At 41.6% G+C, this 20,874-nt stretch overlaps 1 protein-coding gene across 2 annotated transcripts in view; it reads left to right on the plus strand.

Annotated features, from left to right (window-relative positions):
• The window catches only part of LOC110537019 (contactin-associated protein-like 4), a 215,625-nt gene that overhangs the window by 139,868 nt on the left and 54,883 nt on the right, over nt 1–20,874 (plus strand). For both annotated transcript variants that reach the window (XM_021622727.3, XM_021622728.3), the window contains exon 17: nt 17,678–17,899. In XM_021622727.3, coding sequence (XP_021478402.2) covers nt 17,678–17,899 — 222 coding nt within the window. The remainder of the gene's footprint in view (nt 1–17,677; nt 17,900–20,874) is intronic.

The raw sequence follows: 20,874 nt of genomic DNA on the forward strand, positions 1-20,874 counted from the left end.
ATTCTAATAGGGTTTCCCCATGATGATTAACAGAGTTATCCAAAGCAACACTCAATGTAATATCATCAATATCATGTACAGTTGAAGTCAGAAGTTTACATACACCTTAGGCAAATACATTTGAACTCAATATTTCACAATTCCTGACATTTAATCCTATTAAATTCCCTGTCTTAGGTCAGTTAGGATCACCACTTTATTGTAAGAATGTGAAATGTCAGAATAATAGAGAGAATGATTTATTTCATTTTTTATTTCTTTCATCACATTCCCAGTGGGTCAGAAGTTTACATACACTCAATTAGTATTTGGTAGCATTGCCTTTAACTTGTTTAACTTGGGTCAAACATTCCAGGTAGCCTTCCACAAGCTTCCCACAATAAGTTGGGTGAATTTTGGCCCATTCCTCATGACAGAGCTGGTGTAACTGAGTCAGGTTTGTAGGCCTCCTTGATCGCACACGGTTTTTCAGGTCTGCCCACAAATGTTCTATAGGATTGAGGTCAGGGCTTTGTAATGACCACTCTAATACCTTGACTTTGTTGTCCTTAAGCCATTTTGCCACAACTTTGGAAGTATGCTTGGGGTCATTGTTCATTTGGAAAACCCATTTGCGACCAAGCTTTAATTTCCTGACTGATGTCTTTAAATGTTGCTTTCATATATCCACATAATTTTCCCTCCTCATGATGCCATCTATTTTGTGAAGTGCACCAGTCCCTCCTGCAGCAAAGCACCCCCACAACATGATGCTGCCACCCCCGTGCTTCACAGTTGGGGGTGTTGTTCGGCTTGCAAGCCTCCCCCTTTTTCCTCCAACCATAACGATGGTCATTATGGCCAAACAGTTTTATTTTTGTTTCATCAGACAAGAGGACATTTCTCCAAAATGTACGATATGTGTCCCTATGTGCAGTTGCAAAATGTAGTCTGGCTTTCTTATGGTGGTTTTGGAGCAGTGGCTTCTTCCTTGCCTTTCAGGTTATTTTGATATAGGACTTGTTTTACTGTGGATATAGATACTTTTGTACCTGTTTCCTCCAGCACCTTCACAAGGTCCTTTGCTGTTGTTCTGGGATTGATTTGCACTTTTTGCACCAGAGTACGTTCATCTCTAGGAGACAGATCGTGTCTCCTTCCTGAGCGGTACGACAGCTGGGTGGTCCCATGATGTTTATACTTGGGTACTATTGTTTGTACACATGAACGTGGTACCTTCAGGCGTTTGGAAATTGCTCCCAAGGATGAACCAGACTTGTGGAGGTCTACACATTTTTTTAACTTCCGACTTCAACTGTATTTAGTCATGTAACCTCCCAATTCGACTGTTAAGATCCCCACATAAGTAAATAGCATCTGCGTCTGTATGTAGGTATACTTGACTTAACAAATGACATTAGAAGGAGGATACATCTCTACCCCTGTTCAGGTGGAAAATAGCATGAAAACACAACAAAACAATCTGACACCCTATGTTCAAAGTGCAAACCAATAATTCCTTCTATGGCTTTATCGATAATTTCAATTTTATATGCTTTCATCATACCAGACTTTACACATATTCTCACTCTCCGAGAGCCCCTGGGGGCTTTCATATGAGTTTTTCGGTTGTAAGTGGATGATTTCATTTGTAAAAGAATGGATGAAGTCAGCTGTAATAGAGTGGAAGATTTTGACGTTTGTGTTCCAGTATATAATATAACAAATTGATATTACGGTTTCAATAAATACATTTTAAATCATTCAAATGTATTTATAAAGCCCTTTTTATAGCCGCCGGCAGAACAGTTGAAACTGGAGCAGCAGCACGACCAGGTGGACTGGGAACAGCAATGAGTCATCAGGCCAGGTAGTCCTGAGGCATGGTCCTAGGTCTCATGTCCTCTGAGAGAAGAGAGAGAGAAAAGAGAGAGAGAAAGAGTTAGAGGGAGCATACTTAAATTCACCCAGGATACCGGATAAGACAGGAGAAATACTCCAGATATAACAGACTGATCCTAGCCCCCGACAAAAACTACTGCAGCATAAATACTGGAGGCTGAGACAGGAGGGGTCAGGAGACACTGTGGCCCCGTCCGACGATACCCCCGGATAGGGCTAACCAGGCAGGATATAACCCCACCCACTTTTCCAAAGCACAGCCCCCACACCATTACAGGGATATCTTCAAACCACCAAAATACTACCCAGAGACAAGGCCAAGTATAGCCCACGAATATCTCCTCCACCGTACGAACCTGAGGGGGGCGCCAACCCGGACAGGAAGATCACGTCAGTGACTCAACTCACTCAAGTGACGCACCCCTCCTAGGTTCGCTATGGAAGAGCACCAGTAAGCCAGTGACTCAGCCCCCGTAATAGGGTTAGAGGCAGAGAATCCCAGTGGAGAGAGGGTTAGGGTTAGGGTTAGTTTTCCAGTGCCGTTTTCCAGGCAGAGACAGCAAGGGCGGTTCCTCGCTCCAATGCTTTCAGTGCCTCACCTTCACACCCCCAGACTACACCCAGTCATAGGACCTACTGAAGAGATGAGTCTTCAATAAAGACTTAAAGGTCGAGACAGAGTCTGCGTCTCTCACATGGATAGGGAGAACATTCCATAAAAATTGAGCTCTATAGGAGAAAGCCCTGCGTCCAGCTGTTTGCTTATAAATTCTAGGGACAATTAGGAGGCCTGCATCTTGTGACCGTAGCGTATGTGTAGGTATGTATGGCAGGACAAAATCGGAAAGATGGGTAGGAGCAAGCCCATGTAATGCTTTGTAGGTTAGTTGTAAAACCTTGAAATCAGCCTTAGCCTTAACAGGAAGCCAGTGTAGAGAGGCTAGCACTGGAGAAATATAATAAAAATGTTTGGTTCTAGTCAAGATTCTAACAGCCATGTTTAGCACTAACTGAAGTTTATTTAGTGCTTTATCCGGGTAACCGGAATGTAGAGCATTGCGGTAGTCTAATCTAGAAGTGACAAAAGAATGGATAAATTTTTCTGCATCATTTTTGGACAGAAAGTTTCAGATTTTTGCCATGTCACGTAGATGGAAAAAATATGTCCTTGATACAGACTTGATACGTTTGTCAAAAGAAAGATCAGGGTCCAGAGTAACGCCGAGGTCCTTCACAGTTTTATTTGAGACAACTGCACAACCATCAAGATTAATTGTCAGATCCAACAGAAGATTTCTTTGTTTCTTGGGACCTAGAACTAGCATCTCTGTTTTGTCCGAGTTTAAAAGTCAAAGCAATGCCGCCATCCACTTCCTTATGTCTGAAACACAGGCTTCCAGGCAGGGCAATTTTGGGGCTTTACCATGTTTCATCGAAATGTACAGCTGTGTGTCATCCGCATAGCAGTTAACATTATGTTTCCGAATGACAGCACCAAGAAGTAAAATATATAGTGAAAACAACAGTGGTCCTAAAACGGAACCTCGAGGAACACAAATGAACATTTTATTTGTCAGAGGACAAACCATCCACAGAGACAAATTGATATCTTTCCAACAGATAAGATCTAAACCAGGCCCGAACTTGTCCGTGTAGACCAATTTGGAAATACAATCTCTTCAAAAGAATGTGGTGATCGATTGTATCAAAAGCAGCACTAAGGTCTAGGAGCAGGAGGACAGATACAGAGCCTTGGTCTGACTCCATTAACCTTTCTAGGGCAGGCGATCTGCTAGCGGAACCCCTCCACAATATTCCACTGAAAAGGCAGAGTGCAAAATTCTAAAATATTTTTTTGAAATATGTAACTTTCACACATTAACAAGTCCAATACAGCAAATGAAAGATAAACATCTTGTTAATCTACCCATCGTGTCCGATTTAAAAAATGCTTTACAGCGAAAGCACAACACATGATTGTTAGGTCATAGCCAAGTCAAAAAAACACACAGCCATTTTTCCAGCCAAAGAGAGAAGTCACAACAAGCATAAATAGAGATCAAGTTAATCACTAACCTTTGATGATCTTCATCAGATGACACTCATAGGACATCATGTTACATAATACATGTATGTTTTGTTCGATAATGTGCATATTTATATCCATAAAATGTCAGTTTACATTGGAGCGTTACATGCAGTAATGTTTTGATTCCAAAGCAGCCGGTGATTTTGCAGAAATACTCATAATAACATTGATAAAATATACAATTGTTATTCACATAATTAAAGACAGACTTCTCCTTAATGCAACCGCTGTGTCAGATTTAAAAAAAACTTTACGGGAAAATACAATCTGAGAACGGCTCTCAGAACCCAAAACAGCCAGAGGAATATCCGCAATTTTGGAGTCAACAGAAGTCAGAAACAACATCATACATTTTCACTTACCTTTGATGATCTTCATCAGAAGGCACTCCCAGGAATCCCAGTTCGACAATAAATTACTGATGTGTTCCATAAAGTCCATAATTTATGTCCAAATAGCCACTTGTTGTTCGTGTGTTCAGCCCAGTAATCCATCTTCAGGAGGCGCAGGCACTTCACCCAGACAAAAAGTTCTGTTACAGTCCTTTAGAAACATGTCAAACAATGTATGGAATCAATCTTTAGGATGTTTTTAACAGTAAACATCAATAACGTTCCAACCGGAGAATTCCTTTGTCTGAAGAAATGCACTGGAATGAGAGGTAACTCTGTCGGGAGCGAGCGTCATGAGACCAAGGCACTCTGCCAGATCACTGCCTCAGAGGTCTCATGAGCCCCTCCTTTAAAGTTTCTAAAGACGGTTGACATCTAGTGGAAGCCGTAGGAAGTGCAACTTTATCCATATCACAATGTGTATTCGGTAGGCCAAGCTTTGAAAAACTACAAACCTCAGATGTCCCACTTCCTGGTTGGATTTTTCTCAGGTTTTCGCCTGCCATATGAGTTCTGTTATACTCACAGGCATCATTCAAACAGTTTTGGAAAATTCAGTCTTTTCTATCCAATACTAATAATAATATGCATACATTAGCATCTGGGACAGAGTACGAGGCAGTTCACTCTGGGCACGCTATTTATCCAAAAGTGAAAATGCTGCCTCCTATCCCAATTAAAAGGTCCTTTACCACATTTACGAGTGCAGTCTCAGTGCTATGATATGGTTTAAAACCAGACTGATGTGTTTCATATACATTGCTTGTCTTCAGGAAGGCAGTGAGTTGCTGCGCAACAGCTTTTACATTTTTCTTTTGAGCGGAATGGGAGATTCAATGCAGGCCAATAGTTTTTCAAATATTTTCTGGGTCAAGGTTAGGCTTTTTCAAGAGAGGCTTTATTGCTGCCACTTTTAGTGAGTTTGGTACACATTCGGAGGATAGGGAGCCGTTTATTATGTTCAACATTGGAGGGCCAAGCACAGGAAGCATCTCTTTCAGTAGATTAGTTGGAATAGGCTCCAGTATGCAGCTTGAATGTTTAGAGGCCATGACTATTTTCATCAATGTGTCAAGAGATACAGTATTAAAAAACTTGAGTGTCTCCCTTGATCCTAGGTCCTGGCAGTGTTGTGCAGACTCAAGACGACTGAGCTTTGGAGAAATACGCAGATTTAAAGAGGATAATTTGCTTTCTAATGATCATGATCTTTTCGTCAAAGAAGTTCATGAATTTATCACTGCTGAGGGGAAAGCCATCCTCTTTTGGGGAATGCTGCTTTTTAGTTAGCTTTGCGACAGTATCAAAAATACATTTTGGATTGTTCTTATTCTCCTCAATTAAGTTGTAAAAGTAGGATGACCGAGCAGCAGTGAGGGAGGGCTCTTTGATACTGCACGGTACTGTCTTTCCAAGCTAGTTGGAAGACTTCCAGATTGGTGTAGCGCCATTTCCGTTCCAATTTTCTGGAAGCTTGCTTCAGGGATCAGGTATTTTCTGTATAGTTTAGTTTCTTATGACAAACGTTTTTAGTTTTTATGGGCGCAACTGCATCTAGGGTTTTACACAAGGTTTAATTTAGTTCATCAGTTAGGTTGTTAACCAATGTTTGTACACTGACATCCTTGGGTAGGTGGAAGGAATTAGAGGTCGACCGATTAATCGGAATCGCCGATTAATTAGGGACAATTTCAAGTTTTCATAAACATTAAACATTAATTAAAACAGCACTTTCGTGCGTTTTGCCAGCAGCTCTTCGTTGTGCGTCAAGCATTGCGCTGTTTATGACTTCAAGCCTATCAACTCCCGAGATGAGGCTGGTGTAACCGAAGTGAAATGGCTAGCTAGTTAGCGCACGCTAACTAGAGGGATGGAAGCTATACTGTTACACTGGCAATACTAAAGTGCCTATAAGAACATCCAATAGTCAAAGGTTAATGAAATACAAATGGTATAGAGGGAAATAGTCCTATAATTCCTATAATAACTTCAACCTAAAACTTCTTACCTGGGAATATTGAAGACTCATGTTAAAAGGAACCACCAGCTTTCATATGTTCTCATGTTCTGAGCAAGGAACTGAAATGTTAGCTTTCTTACATAGCACATATTGCACTTACTTTCTTCTCCAACACTTTGTTTTTGTATTATTTAAACCAAATTGAACATGTTTCATTATTTACTTGATGCTAAATTGATTTAATTGATGTATTATATTAAGTTAAAATAAGTGTTCATTCAGTATTGTTGTAATTGTCATTATTACATTTTTTTTTTTTTAAATCGGCCGATTAATCGGTATCAGCTTTTTTGGTCCTCCAATAATCGGTATCGGCATTGAAAAATCATAATCGGTCTACCTCTAGAAGGAATGGCACTTGCTTGTTTTATATATATATCATTATTCACTTCCGGTTAAAAATTTTAGAACACCTAATCATTCAAGGGTTTTTCTTTATTTTTTACTATTTTCTACATAGTAGATTAATAGTGAAGACATCAAAACTATGAAATAACACATATGGAATCATGTGGTAACCAAAATAGTGTTAAACAAATAAAAATCAATTTTGTATTTGAGATTCTTCAAATAGCCACACTTTGCCTTGATGACAGCTATGCACACTCTTGGCATTCTCTCAACCAGCTTCACCTAGGAATGCTTTCCCAACATTGTTAAAGGATTTCCCACATATGCTTTTTGGTTACTGCATGATTCCATATGTGTTATAACATAGTTTTGAAGTCTTCACTATTATTCTACAATGTAATAGTAAAAATATAGAAAACCATTGAATGAAAAGGTGTTCTAAAACTTTTGACCGGTAGTGTATATGGGGCAATTTAGCTATTAAGATGTGTTATCTGTAATGGTTATGATAAATTAGGCATATCTGTTGGCATATAGATAAATTCACACATTATTTTTACAGTGCTGGCCATTCAAAAAAAATCATGCTATTAAAAAATGTTAAATGCTCATCCCTACTCAGACAGGGCCCCATGCACAGTGAAGTGTGTGTGTGTGTGTGTATGTGTGTGTGTGTGTGTGTGTGTGTGTGTGTGTGTGTGTGTGTGTGTGTGTGTGTGTGTGTGTGTGTGTGTGTGTGTGTGTGTGTGTGTGTGTGTGTGTGTGTGTGTGTGTTATAAGAGACAGGAGGGGGGAATCTGTGCACTGAATACTAAAGCAATAAGAACAGATGATCAGCATTTTCACCGTCTTTTTGCTGCTTGAACAGAGAAGTGTTCGATGACTCTACACTCAGCTTTGTGTCTGTGTGTGTGTGTGTGTGTGTGTGTGTGTGTTTGTGTGTGTTTGTGTGTGTGTGTGTGTGTGTGTGTGTGTGTGTGTGTGTGTGTGTGGTGCATCAAGCTCTTCCCATATCTAATTAGTGAGTCCCCACTTTAAATCTCTGTCATACTTCTTCTTGTTATTATTTGGAACGCTACTCCTCTTACACTGTTTAAGCTAGATAAATCATTCAAACTTTAAAACGTGCAGAGTGGTCAGGACCAGAGTGCTTGATACAACTTTTTTATATATTTTATTCCTAAGCTTTTTGTCCTTTTTTTTGTACATCTTCATTCTCTTTCATGGGATTTCCTCAACGTTCTAAAGGTCCCATTGTGACATCATCTCCCATTCCCTGTGAACAATGCAAAATATGAGACGAATCAGCTACTTTGACCACTTTCCCAAACAGTTAGACAAAAAAGTATAGGAAGGCCCTCTAAGTCTCTGATAATCAAATCTGTACAAAAATAACACATACGAATCAAAATATAGCGGTTTTATCGCATCATTTTCTCCATCTTTTTATAAATAACTGACATTTTTACCAATTTCCCAACAAATTAGACAAAAAGTTAGAGCGTATGAAATGTTCCTTTTATTCTCTGCTCTTCAAATCAGAACAACAATATCTGCTTCTAATCTAACGATACAGCTGTTTAAGTAACCGCAGTAAAAAAAAAATCCCCCAAACCTTTTACAAACAACTGCAATTTTGACCACTTTTCCAGCACTTTATACATCAATTTAAAGGGTATGAAATCATGGTCTACTTCTCTGGTATTCCACTTTCTAAAATCACTGACAGGTGGCACTATTGACTGATGGAAACAATATGTGTCTTAATATTTATATATTTATTTTATTTTAAAAGAATATCTAAATAATTTGCATACAGGGATGGACCAGGAAATCTGGTCACAATGCGGACACAGTGGAGTATGAGTATGAGACACATTTTAATACCATGTGTAGACATATTTCGGGAAAATGTGGGCACAGTCAGAATGTGGACAAGATCAGAGTGGTATACTATGAAGCAAGCTAAATCTACTCAGGATATTATACAGCTAGCCAGCTTCAGTTAGGTTCATATTCCAGGTCAGGCTTCATACATACTAAGATGGTAGATATTACTCATCCACTGAACTCTTAATTGAGAGAATGCTGAAACATCAATACATGGGCACATTTTCATTTGTGTCAAAATCAAAATAAAAGAAGAGTTAAGAGTTAAGAAGTAGGCTTTGACAAGTGACATTTTTATTTTATTACTGCATGAGCACCTTTTTCCCACTCATATCACTTGTTTGTTGTGAAAGATGGCTGCTGTTTCATTGGCTCTTAACCAACCTTGCCATTTTGTTTTTTCGCATTGTTTGTAACTCATTTTGTACACCATGTTGCTGCTACCATCTCTTATGACTTCAAAGAGCTTCTGGACATCAGAATAGCGATTATTCACCTCGAATTGGACAAATAATTTGTTAGACTCTGGTTAGACACGGGGCGGGGGCCTATGTATATTTGTAAACAACAGCTGGTGCACGATATCTAAGGAAGTCTCAAGGTTTTGCTCGCCTGAGGTAGAGTATCTCATGATAAGCTGTATCATGATTAACCAAGAGAGTTTTCATCTGTATTTTTCGTAAATGTCAGACTGATGTTGGCACTAAAACCACACTCAATGAGCTGTGTACCGCCATAAGCAAACAGGAAAACACTCATCCAGAGGCACCGCTCCTAGTGGCTGGGGACTTTAATGCAGGGATGTTAAATGTGCAAGCAGAGGGAAAGATTTCTAGACCACCTTTACTGCACACAAAGAGATGTGTACAAAGCTCTCCCTAGCCCTCCATTTGGCAAATCTGACCATTAATTCTATCCTCCTTATTCCTGCTTACAAGCTAAAATTAAAGCAAGAAGCACCAGTGACTTGGTCTATAAAAAAGTGGTCAAATGAAGCAGATGCTAAACTACAGGACTATTTTGCTATCACAGACTGGAACATATTCCGGCGTTCTGCCAATGGCATTAAGGAGTACACCACATCAGTCACTGGCTTCATCAATAAGTGCATCGGTGAAGTCGTCCCCACAGTGACTGTACATACATACCCTAACCAGAAGCCATGGATTACAGGCAACATTCGCAGTGAGCTAAAGGGTAGAGCTGCCACTTTCAAGGAGCAGGACTCTAACCCGGAAGCTTATAAGAAATCCCGCTATGCCCTACGACTAACCTTTAAACAGGCAAAGCGTCAATACAGGACTAAGATCGAAACGTACTACACCGACTCCGACGCTCGTCGGATGTAGTAGGCTTGCAAACCATTACTGACTACAAAGGGAAGCACAGCTGAGAGCTGCCCAGTGACATGAGCCTACTAGATAACTTCTATGCTCACTTCAAGGCAAGTAATACTGAAACATGCATGAGAGCATCAGCTTATCCGGATGACAGTGTGATCATGCTCTACGCAACCGATGTGAGGAAGACCTTTAAACAGATCAACATTCACAAGGCCGCATGGCCAGGCAGATTACCAGGACGTGTACTCTGAGCATACGCTGACCAACTGGCAAGTGTCTTCACTGACAGTTTCAACCTCTCCCTGTCTGAGTCTGTAATACCAACATGTTTCAAGTAGAACACCATGGTCCCTGTGCCCAAGAACACTAAGTTAACCTGCCGAAATGACTACAGACCCCTGGCACTCATGTCTGTAGCCATGAAATTAAACACCATAGTGCCCTCAACGCTCATTACTAAGCTAAGGACCCTGGGTCTAAACACCTCACCCTGCAACTGTATCCTGGACTTCCTGATGGGCCGTCCCCCAGTAGTAAGGGTAGGTAACAACACATTTGCCATGCTGATCCTCTACACAGGGGCTCCTCAGGGGTGCGTGCTCAGTCCCCTCCTGTACTCCCTGTTCACTCATGACTGCACAGCCAGGCACGGCTCCAACACCATCATTATGTTTGCCGATGACACAAGTGGTAGGCCTGATCACCGACAATGATGAGACAGCCTATAAGGAGTAGGTCAGAGACCTGACCATGTGGTGCAAGGACAACAACCTCTCCCTCAACGTGATCAAGACAAAGGAGATAATTGTGGACTACAGGAAAAGGAGGACTGAGCACGTCCCCATTCTCATCGACGTTGCTGTAGTGGAGCAGGTTGAGAGCTTCAAGTTCCTTGGTGTTCACATCACCAACAAACTAACATGGTCCAAGCACAACAAAGCCAGTCATGAAGAGGGCACAACAAAACCTATTTCCCCTCAGGAGACTGAAAGGATTTGGCATGGGTACTCAGATCCTCAAAAGAGTATGTTGCATCACTGCCTGGTATGGCATCTGCTCGGCCTCCGACGGCAAGGCACTACAGAGGGTAGTGCGCAGTACATCAGCGGGACCGAGCTTCCTGCCATCCAGGACCTCTATACCAGGCGGTGTCAGAGGAAGGCCCTAAAAATTGTCAAAGACTCCAGCCACCCTAGTCACAGACTGTTCTCTTTGCTATTGCATGGCAAGCGGTACCGGAGCGCCAAGTCTAGGTCCAAGAGGCTTCTAAACAGCTTCTACCCCCAAGCCATAGGACTCCTGAACATCTAATCAAATGGCTACCCAGAACAGTTGCATTGCTCCTCTTTATTATTATCTATGCATAGTCACTTTAATAACTACACCAACATGTACATATTACCTCAATTACCTCGACACCGGTGCGTCCGCACATTGACTCTGTACCGGTACCCCCTGTATATAGCCCCGCTATTGTTATTTACTGCTGCTCTTTAATTATTTGTTTTTTTAAAAATATTTTCTTAACTGCATTGTTGGTTAAGGGCTTGTAAGTAAACATTTCACTTTAAGTTCTAATGTACACCTGTTGTATCCGGCGCATGTGACAAATAACATTTGGTTTGTTGTGTTGTTGCCATATAATCCATAGAAGGGTTTTGGAATCTCTAACCCTAGCAATTCAACTGGACAAACAAGTAGCTTCAAAAATGCTCAGAGGCAACATCCTGAGAAAGTATGGTCTGGTCAAAGGGCAAATGAAAACAGGCTAACAAGTCTTCAATACCCCAGGAAAAAGCAGTGTAACATAATTAGCACAGTCACAGAAAATAAAATCACTAGATTCTATGAACGTGATGCCAACAGTAGAGCACCAACAGGGAAAAAGGACACACTAATGAGGAACAAGAAGAAAAAGCAGAAGTGCCTCTTGAATGGCACAATTCAGAACCTTTATCAGAATTTTAAGAGGGAATATTCAGAGATTAAAATGTCCTACACTGAATTCTGCAAAATATGTCCTTTTTGGGTTGTCAAGCCAACTGGCCAGGATAGGGACACACGCCTCTGCAAAACCCGCACCAACCTCCAGTCCATGGTGGACAAACTACGGTATCACAAAGTGATCAGCTGCAGCAACATTGAGAACCTTATTGAGTCTTTGTGCTGTGAGAACCTGAAGAAAGAGTGCATGTACACGGACTGCTCCCTTTGGAAAAATCTAGTTTTTTATGATAAATACATGTTTTCAGCTGTCACAAAGGCAAGTTTATACATTCAGGCGCTGTGTTGAATTATTAAGATTAGGAACACCTTAAAAATCACTTTAAAAATATTCAATACAAGTTCATGTACAAATGTATTAGAAAAGTGTTATAAATAAATTGCATGATATTTCATTTTCAACTAAAATGTATGTTTAATGATGAGATGGAAATTGCATTTGTCTATGGCTGTCTGAGAAAAATGTAAATCATATTTACATTCCTGAATAGTACGATCGCAGCCATTATCAAAAACAATTATAATACTGGTAAAATGGTGTTTCAATAAGTTTTCATTTCTGAAAGCTTGCAGGGCCAAAGTGCCCAAAGTTGCACACCCGACTACATGTAGACAAATAGTATTATAGTAGTCTATCAAAATAATCAGACCAATTATTTTAGTAAATATAACTTTGACCATATGTAATTGTTTTGCTTTAAATAGTAAAGTACAACTTTTTAAACTTCTTCCACTGCCTCAAAAATATTTTTAAAGAGCTAAAGCAAGCCGCCCCACAACTTTACAACTTGAATGAATTAAAATGATCCATTCAGACAAGATGGGCAGTTAGGAAGATCTTTGTATAAACATATACACTAAATGTGTAACGTTCGTCGAAATAGGTAGACCGAGGCGCAGCGTGATTTGGGTTCATCAAAATGTATTAGAATGTGAACCAGCAACACAAATAATAAACAGAAACAAACGAACGTACAGCCTTGTAGGGATCAAAAGCAACAATACAAAAACAAGATCCCACTAACAACAGTTGGGAAAAGGCTACCTAAATATGATCCCCAGTCAGAGACAACAATAGACAGCTGCCTCTGATTGGGAACCATACCAGGCCAACATAGAAATACAAAAACTAGACTACACATAGAAATAATAAACTAGAATACCCCCCAGTCACACCCTGACCTACTCCACCATAGAAAATAAAGGCTTTCTATGGTAAGGGAGTGACAAAATGAAAGAGAAAAATGCATGACAAATGTTTTCAGGGAATAAAGTACATACAGGTAACTGCCAAAATGATGGAAACACTTGAGTAAATGAGGGATAAAATGTATATTGAAAGCAGGTGCTTCCACATAGGTGTGATCCCTGAGTTAAAATCAATTAAAGTGGCAATATGTAACTATGTGGAACCTGACCAAATTCACATAGAAATGTGAGTTATAGATCTGTCATTCTCATTGAAAGGAAGTCTTAGAAGCGTAAGATCTGTTCTATGTGTTATTTCTATGCTTCCCGTTTTTGTACACTAGCTTCAAACAGCTGAAAATATAGTATTTTGTTATGGAAAATATATTTCACAGCGGTTTAGATGGTACAATGATTCTCTACACTACACTTGCTTGTTTTGTCACATAAACTGAAATTAGGCAAACTATTAGAATTTTAGCAACCAGGAAATGGCAGAGCGATTTCTGCATGGTGCATCTTTAAATCAAATCAAATCAAATCAAATTTATTTTATATAGCCCTTCGTACATCAGCTGATATCTCAAAGTGCTGTACAGAAACCCAGCCTAAAACCCCAAACAGCAAGCAATGCAGGTGAAGAAGCACGGTGGCTAGGAAAAACTCCCTAGAAAGGCCAAAACCTAGGAAGAAACCTAGAGAGGAACCAGGCTATGTGGGGTGGCCAGTCCTCTTCTGGCTGTGCCGGGTGGAGATTATAACAAAACATGGTCAAGATGTTCAAATGTTCATAAATGACCAGCATGGTCGAATAATAATAAGGCAGAATAGTTGAAACTGGAGCAGCAGCACAGTCAGGTGGACTGGGGACAGCAAGGAGTCATCATGTCAGGTATTCCTGGGGCATGGTCCTAGGGCTCAGGTCCTCCGAGAGAGAGAAAGAAAGAGAGAATTAGAGAGAGCATATGTGGGATGGCCAGTCCTCTTCTGGCTGTGCCGGGTGGAGATTATAACAGAACATGGCCAAGATGTTCGATTGTTCATAAATGATCAGCATGGTCGAATAATAATAAGGCAGAACAGTTGAAACTGGAGCAGCAGCACAGCCAGGTGGACTGGGGACAGCAAGGAGTCATCATGTCAGGTAGTCCTGGGGCATGGTCCTAGGGCTCAGGTCCTCCGAGAGAGAGAAAGAGAGAAGGAGAGAATTAGAGAACGCACACTTAGATTCACACAGGACACCGAATAGGACAGGAGAAGTACTCCAGATATAACAAACTGACCCTAGCCCCCCGACACATAAACTACTGCAGCATAAATACTGGAGGCTGAGACAGGAGGGGTCAGGAGACACTGTGGCCCACTCCGAGGACACCCCCGGACAGGGCCAAACAGGAAGGATATAACCCCACCCACTTTGCCAAAGCACAGCCCCCACACCACTAGAGGGATATCTTCAACCACCAACTTACCATCCTGAGACAAGGCTGAGTATAGCCCACAAAGACCTCCGCCACGGCACAACTTAAGGGGGGGGGGGGGGGGCGCCAACCCAGACAGGATGACCACATCAGTGACTCAACCCACTCAGGTGACGCACCTCCTCCAGGGACGGCATGAGAGAGCCCCAGTAAAGCCAGTGACTCAGCCCCTGTAATAGGGTTAGAGGCAGAGAATCCCAGTGGAAAGAGGGGAACCGGCCAGGCAGAGACAGCAAGGGTGGTTCGTTGCTCCAGAGCCTTTCCGTTCACCCTCCCACTCCTGGGCCAGACTACACTCAATCATATGACCCACTGAAGAGATGAGTCTTCAGTAGAGACTTAAAGGTTGAGACTGAGTTTGCGTCTCTGACATGGGTAGGCAGACCGTTCCATAAAAATGGAGCTCTATAGGAGAAAGCCCTGCCTCCAGCTGTTTGCTTAAAAATTCTAGGGACAATTAGGAGGCCTGCGTCTTGTGACCGTAGCGTACGTGTAGGTATGTACGGCAGGACCAAATCAGAGAGATAGATAGGAGCAAGCCCATGTAATGCTTTGTAGGTTAGCAGTAAAACCTTGAAATCAGCCCTTGCTTTGACAGGAAGCCAGTGTAGAGAGGCTAGCACTGGAGTAATATGATCAAATTTTTGGGTTCTAGTCAGGATTCTAGCAGCCGTATTTAGCACTAACTGAAGTTTATTTAGTGCTTTATCCGGGTAGCCGGAAAGTAGAGCATTGCAGTAGTCTAACCTGGAAGTGACAAAAGCATGGATTAATTTTTCTGCATCATTTTTGGACAGAAAGTTCCTGATTTTTGCAATGTTACGTAGATGGAAAAAAGCTGTCCTTGAAATGGTCTTGATATGTTCTTCAAAAGAGAGATCAGGGTCCAGAGTAACGCCGAGGTCCTTCACAGTTTTATTTGAGACGACTGTACAACCATTAAGATTAATTGTCAGATTCAACAGAAGATCTCTTTGTTTCTTGGGACCTAGAACAAGCATCTCTGTTTTGTCCGAGTTTAAAAGTAGAAAGTTTGCAGCCATCCACTTCCTTATGTCTGAAACACATTCTTCTAGCAAGGGCAATTTTGGGGCTTCACCATGTTTAATTGAAATGTACAGCTGTGTGTCATCTGCATAGCAGTGAAAGTTAACATTATGTTTTCGAATAACATCCCCAAGAGGTAAAATATATAGTGAAAACAATAGTGGTCCTAAAACGGAACCTTGAGGAACACCGAAATTTACAGTTGATTTGTCAGAGGACAGACCATTCACAGAGACAAACTGATATCTTTCCGACAGATAAGATCTAAACCAGGCCAGAACTTGTCCGTGTAGACCAATTTGGGTTTCCAATCTCTCCAAAAGAATGTGGTGATCGATGGTATCAAAAGCAGCACTAAGGTCTAGGAGCACGAGGACAGATGCAGAGCCTCGGTCCGATGCCATTAAAATGTCATTTACCACCTTCACAAGTGCCGTCTCAGTGCTATGATGGGGTCTAAAACCAGACTGAAGCATTTCGTATACATTGTTTGTCTTCAGGAAGGCAGTGAGTTGTTGCGCAACAGCCTTTTCTAAAATTTTTGAGAGGAATGGAAGATTCGATATAGGCCGATAGTTTTTTATATTTTCTGGGTCAAGGTTTGGCTTTTTCAAGAGAGGCTTTATTACTGCCACTTTTAGTGAGTTTGGTACACATCCGGTGGATAGAGAGCCGTTTATTATGTTCAACATAGTAGGGCCAAGCACAGGAAGCAGCTCTTTCAGTAGTTTAGTTGGAATAGGGTCCAGTATGCAGCTTGAAGGTTTAGAGGCCATGATTATTTTCATCATTGTGTCAAGAGATATAGTACTAAAACACTTGAGTGTCTCTCTTGATCCTAGGTCCTGGCAGAGTTGTGCAGACTCAGGACAACTGAGCTTTGAAGGAATACGCAGATTTAAGGAAGAGTCCGTAATTTGCTTTCTAATAATCATAATCTTTTCCTCAAAGAAGTTCATGAATTTATCACTGCTAAAGTGAAAGTCATCCTCTCTTGGGGAATGCTGCTTTTTAGTTAGCTTTGCGACAGTATCAAAAAGGAATTTCGGATTGTTCTTATTTTCCTCAATTAAGTTAACATCCCATCATGCTTAGGTTCATATATAAAAATGCTGGGCAGGCCATTATTTTGGCTACCATGGCTATGCCCCCATAGGATGACAATGACATGTGGTCATTGAATGGTTTGATGAGCATGAAAGCAATGTAAACCATACGCCATGGCCGTCTGTCATTAGATTTCAACTCAACTGAACACTTATGGGAGATTCTGGAGCGGCACCTGAGACTGTGTTTTCCACCAACATCAACAAAACACCAAATGATGGAAATTGTTGTGGAAGAATGGTGTCGCATCCCTCCGATAGAGTTCCAGACACTTGTTGAATCTATGCCAAGGGGCACTGAAGCTGTTCTGGCTCATGGTGGCCCAACTCCCTTTTAAGACTTTGGTCTATCCTTTATTTTGGCAGTTACCTGTAGCTAGCTACTGTATAGTGGAGTTTAGTGCCAGGCCAGCAGTGGACGTTTTTGATGTAGTGTGTGAGATAGATCTGGGGGAAAATAACTGGAACACAATGTTGTCAGGCCACTTTGTACTGGTATCGGCATGACAACCCCTCATCTTTCTCTATTCCTGTTGATACTCAAGGTCACAGCAACCATCAAAAAAGCTTCACAGTTGTGTCAGACATACAACTGAAAAAGTGTAAATGTGATTTTGTCCGAGCAGTGAAAGTTACATGGGTCAGATTAGTATTTTTATAGACAAGATTGGAAAGAAAATGTCAGAAGACAAGGGGAGGAAAATTATCTAGATGTCTGGAGGTAAAAAATATATATTTGGCACTCTGCATTTTGGGATATTTACCCGCCTATCCAAATGCTACTTATCTGGTGTGTATAACTCTCTTTCTCCTTCCTTCCTTCCTTCCATCCCTCCTTCCCTCCGCAATCCGCCCTCCTCCTTTCCTCCTTCCCTCCCCCTACAGCGCCGACAGAGGTGGTCTTCTCGTTTGACGTGGGCAACGGCCCCTTTGAAGTGCGGGTGGAGACAGGCGATGTGGCACTAAACGACGACAGGTGGCACCGTGTTCGAGCGGAGCGGAATGTAAAAGAGGCTTCGCTGCGTGTGGACGGTTTCCCCAACGCCACACAGAAGGCCCCCGCCGATGGTCACATCCATCTGCAGCTCAACAGCCAGTTATTTGTAGGTAGGAAAACACTGCTACTTCAGACCACTACCTATCCCTCCCTCATTCGAGACAGAAATAAACCAGACCTGGGTTAAAATACTATTTGTAATCCTTCAAATACTTTAAGCGTTTGATCTAGCCTGCCCTGGTGAATGCCTGTTGGGTGGGGTTTGCAGTTGTGGGACTACTATATCAGTTCATAAAGGCAGGCTCAAGCACACACAGATAAAGTATTTGAAGGGAATTTCAATAGCATTTGAACTCAGGTCTGCCATTAAGAGGAATAAGCATGCGTGATATAAATGGCTCAGTGAGAGGTGCTAGGCTTCCTACATTCACCAGCCCTATCCACGTCTGTCATTTGTAATAATGCCGTTTTTGTCTGCTTTCCAAAAGCTACCCTATTCCCTATATAGTGCACTACTACTACAAAAGTATTGCTCTACATAGGGTATAGCACCCTGAGATTCTTCCTGTTTGTCTCCACTCCCTCCTTCAGGAGTGTGCCAGAGAGCAATTCAGAGAAATTAAGCCATTTGTGGCCGTTTTCTGTTTTCTCTGTTTCCTCTGCCGGTGGTGAACAGAGACTATGAATCCATAGCTTCCAAATATAGGTAGCGGTAATTCCAGATGGAATTGGTGTTTGAAATATTGTGACATTTCTCTCCTTTTTTAAATGTTTTGATCAGTACAGCATAGTTCAAGAGGTAAGTTAATAAGAGAACGAGAAGGCCCTGCTTCCAACAGTAAGATGCAGTGGATGCACCACCTATAAGAAGCAGCCGCCGTCACAGTAATAGTTTGAGAATGCTCATGCATTCTCAAACAACCTGGCTCTCAGGCCATCTGTCCATTGATATGCATTTGCTTGAAGCTAGGTTTAATAAATCTATTCTGTACCTACGTCAGACATCTATATTGGGAAAATTCTTTGGCATATAGAGCCTATCAGTACCATTGTGCTGGTTTTCAGTCTGTTTTTGCCCCAGACTATTCCAATGATTTAAAGAAAGGAAAACACTAGGAAAAACACTAGGAAAAACAGGCTGTTGTATAACACTTTATCTACAAGCAAATATTGAGGATGCTTCTTTCGGTCTGTTATATCCACAAACATCCACTTTGCTGGAAAAACGAACAAACAGTGGATGCAGGCAGAGTCAGAATGAGAGAATGAATATTGATATGTTGGATGTCTTTAGCCAGTAATCCCTTACAGTGCTTGTGAGGGACCATACTCTATGTAAAACCTACAGATTGTCCTGGGGTTCATAGGAAGTTGGCCTCTATTGGTATTATGTGTCACGGTTTGATAAACACACATTTTGTGATTTTATATTCAGAACGTATGTGTAGAAAATGCTTTCAGCCCCTCTCCTGAACACTTCCAGCCCTCTCTAACTCTTAAAACAAGTAGCCTACCTACCGCAAACAAGGTGCCAGCATGCTTAAGTTCGGCTAGTGTGTCGTAGCCAGTATACACCTCCTCAAAATAGTCAACATTTTTCTAAGATAACTCAAGAAATCTGTCATTCATTTTGACGTTTTTTTTTTTTTTTTTTACATATAACTAAGATGTTTTGCGCAGTATTTTTTTGTAAAAAAATATGCATTAAAACGAGTCTTCTCTCGTTGAATGACAAAAAAATACACTGCCGATTTTGCAGGTTTTCCTACTTACAAAGCATGTAGAGGTCTGTAATTTTTATCATAGATACACTTCAACTGCAAGAGACGGAATCTAAAACAAAGCCAGAAAATCACATTGTATGATTTTTAAGTACTTAATTTGCATTTTATTGCATGACATAAGTATTTGATATATCAGAAAAACAGAACTTAATATTTGGTACAGAAACCTTTGTTTGCAATTACAGAGATCATATGTTTCCTGTAGTTCTTGACCATGTTTGAGCACACTGCAGCAGGGATTTTGTCCCACTCCTCCATACAGACCTTCTCCCAATCCTTCAGGTTTCGGGGCTGTCGCTGGGCAATACGGACTTTCAGCTCCCTCCAAAGATGTTCTATTGGGTTCAGGTCTGGAGACTGGCTAGGCCTTGAGATGCTTCTTACGGAGCCACTCCTTAGTTGCCCTGGCTGTGTGTTTCGGGTCGTTGTCATGCTGGAAGACCCAGCCACGACCCATCTTCAATGCTCTTACTGAGGGAAGGAGTTTGTTGGCCAAGATCTCGCGATACATGGCCCCATCCATCCTCCCCTCAATACGGTGCAGTCGTCCTGTCCCCTTTGCAGAAAAGCATCCCTGAAGAATGATGTTTCCACCTCCATGCTTCACGTTTGGGATGGTGTTCTTGGGGTTGTACTCATCCTTCTTCTTCCTCCAAACACGGCGAGTGGAGTTTAGACCAAAAGGCTCTATTTTTGTCTCATCAGACCACATGACCTTCTCCCATTCCTCCTCTGGTTCATCCAGATGGTCATTGGCAAAATTCAGACGGGCCTGGACATGCGCTGGCTTGAGCAGGGGGACCTTGCGTGCGCTGCAAGATTTTAATCCATGACGGCGTAGTGTGTTACTAATGGTTCTCTTTGAGACTGTGGTCCCAGCTCTCTTCGGGTCATTGACCAGGTCCTGCCGTGTAGTTCTGGGCTGATCCTTCACCTTCGTCATGATCATTGATGCCCCATGAGGAAGATCTTGCATGGAGCCCCAGACCGAGGGTGATTGACCGTCATCTTGAACTTCTTCCATTTTCTAATAGTTGTTTTCCAACAGTTGTTGCCTTCTCACCAAGCTGCTTGCCTATTGTCCTGTAGCCCATCCCAGCCTTGTGCTGGTCTACAATTTTATCCCTGATGTCCTTACACAGCCTTCTGGTCATGGCCTTTGTGGAGAGGTTGGAGTCTGTTTGATTGAGTGTGTGGACAGGTGTCTTTTATACAGGTAACGAGTTCAAACAGGTGCAGTTAATACAGGTAATGAGTGGAGAACAGGAGGGCTTCTTAAAGAAAAACTAACAGGTCTGTGA

The sequence above is a fragment of the Oncorhynchus mykiss genome, chromosome 12 (assembly GCF_057628025.1).
Source record: "Oncorhynchus mykiss isolate SJ-2025 chromosome 12, ASM5762802v1, whole genome shotgun sequence".
In the NCBI taxonomy this organism is placed as follows: Eukaryota; Metazoa; Chordata; class Actinopteri; order Salmoniformes; family Salmonidae; genus Oncorhynchus; species Oncorhynchus mykiss.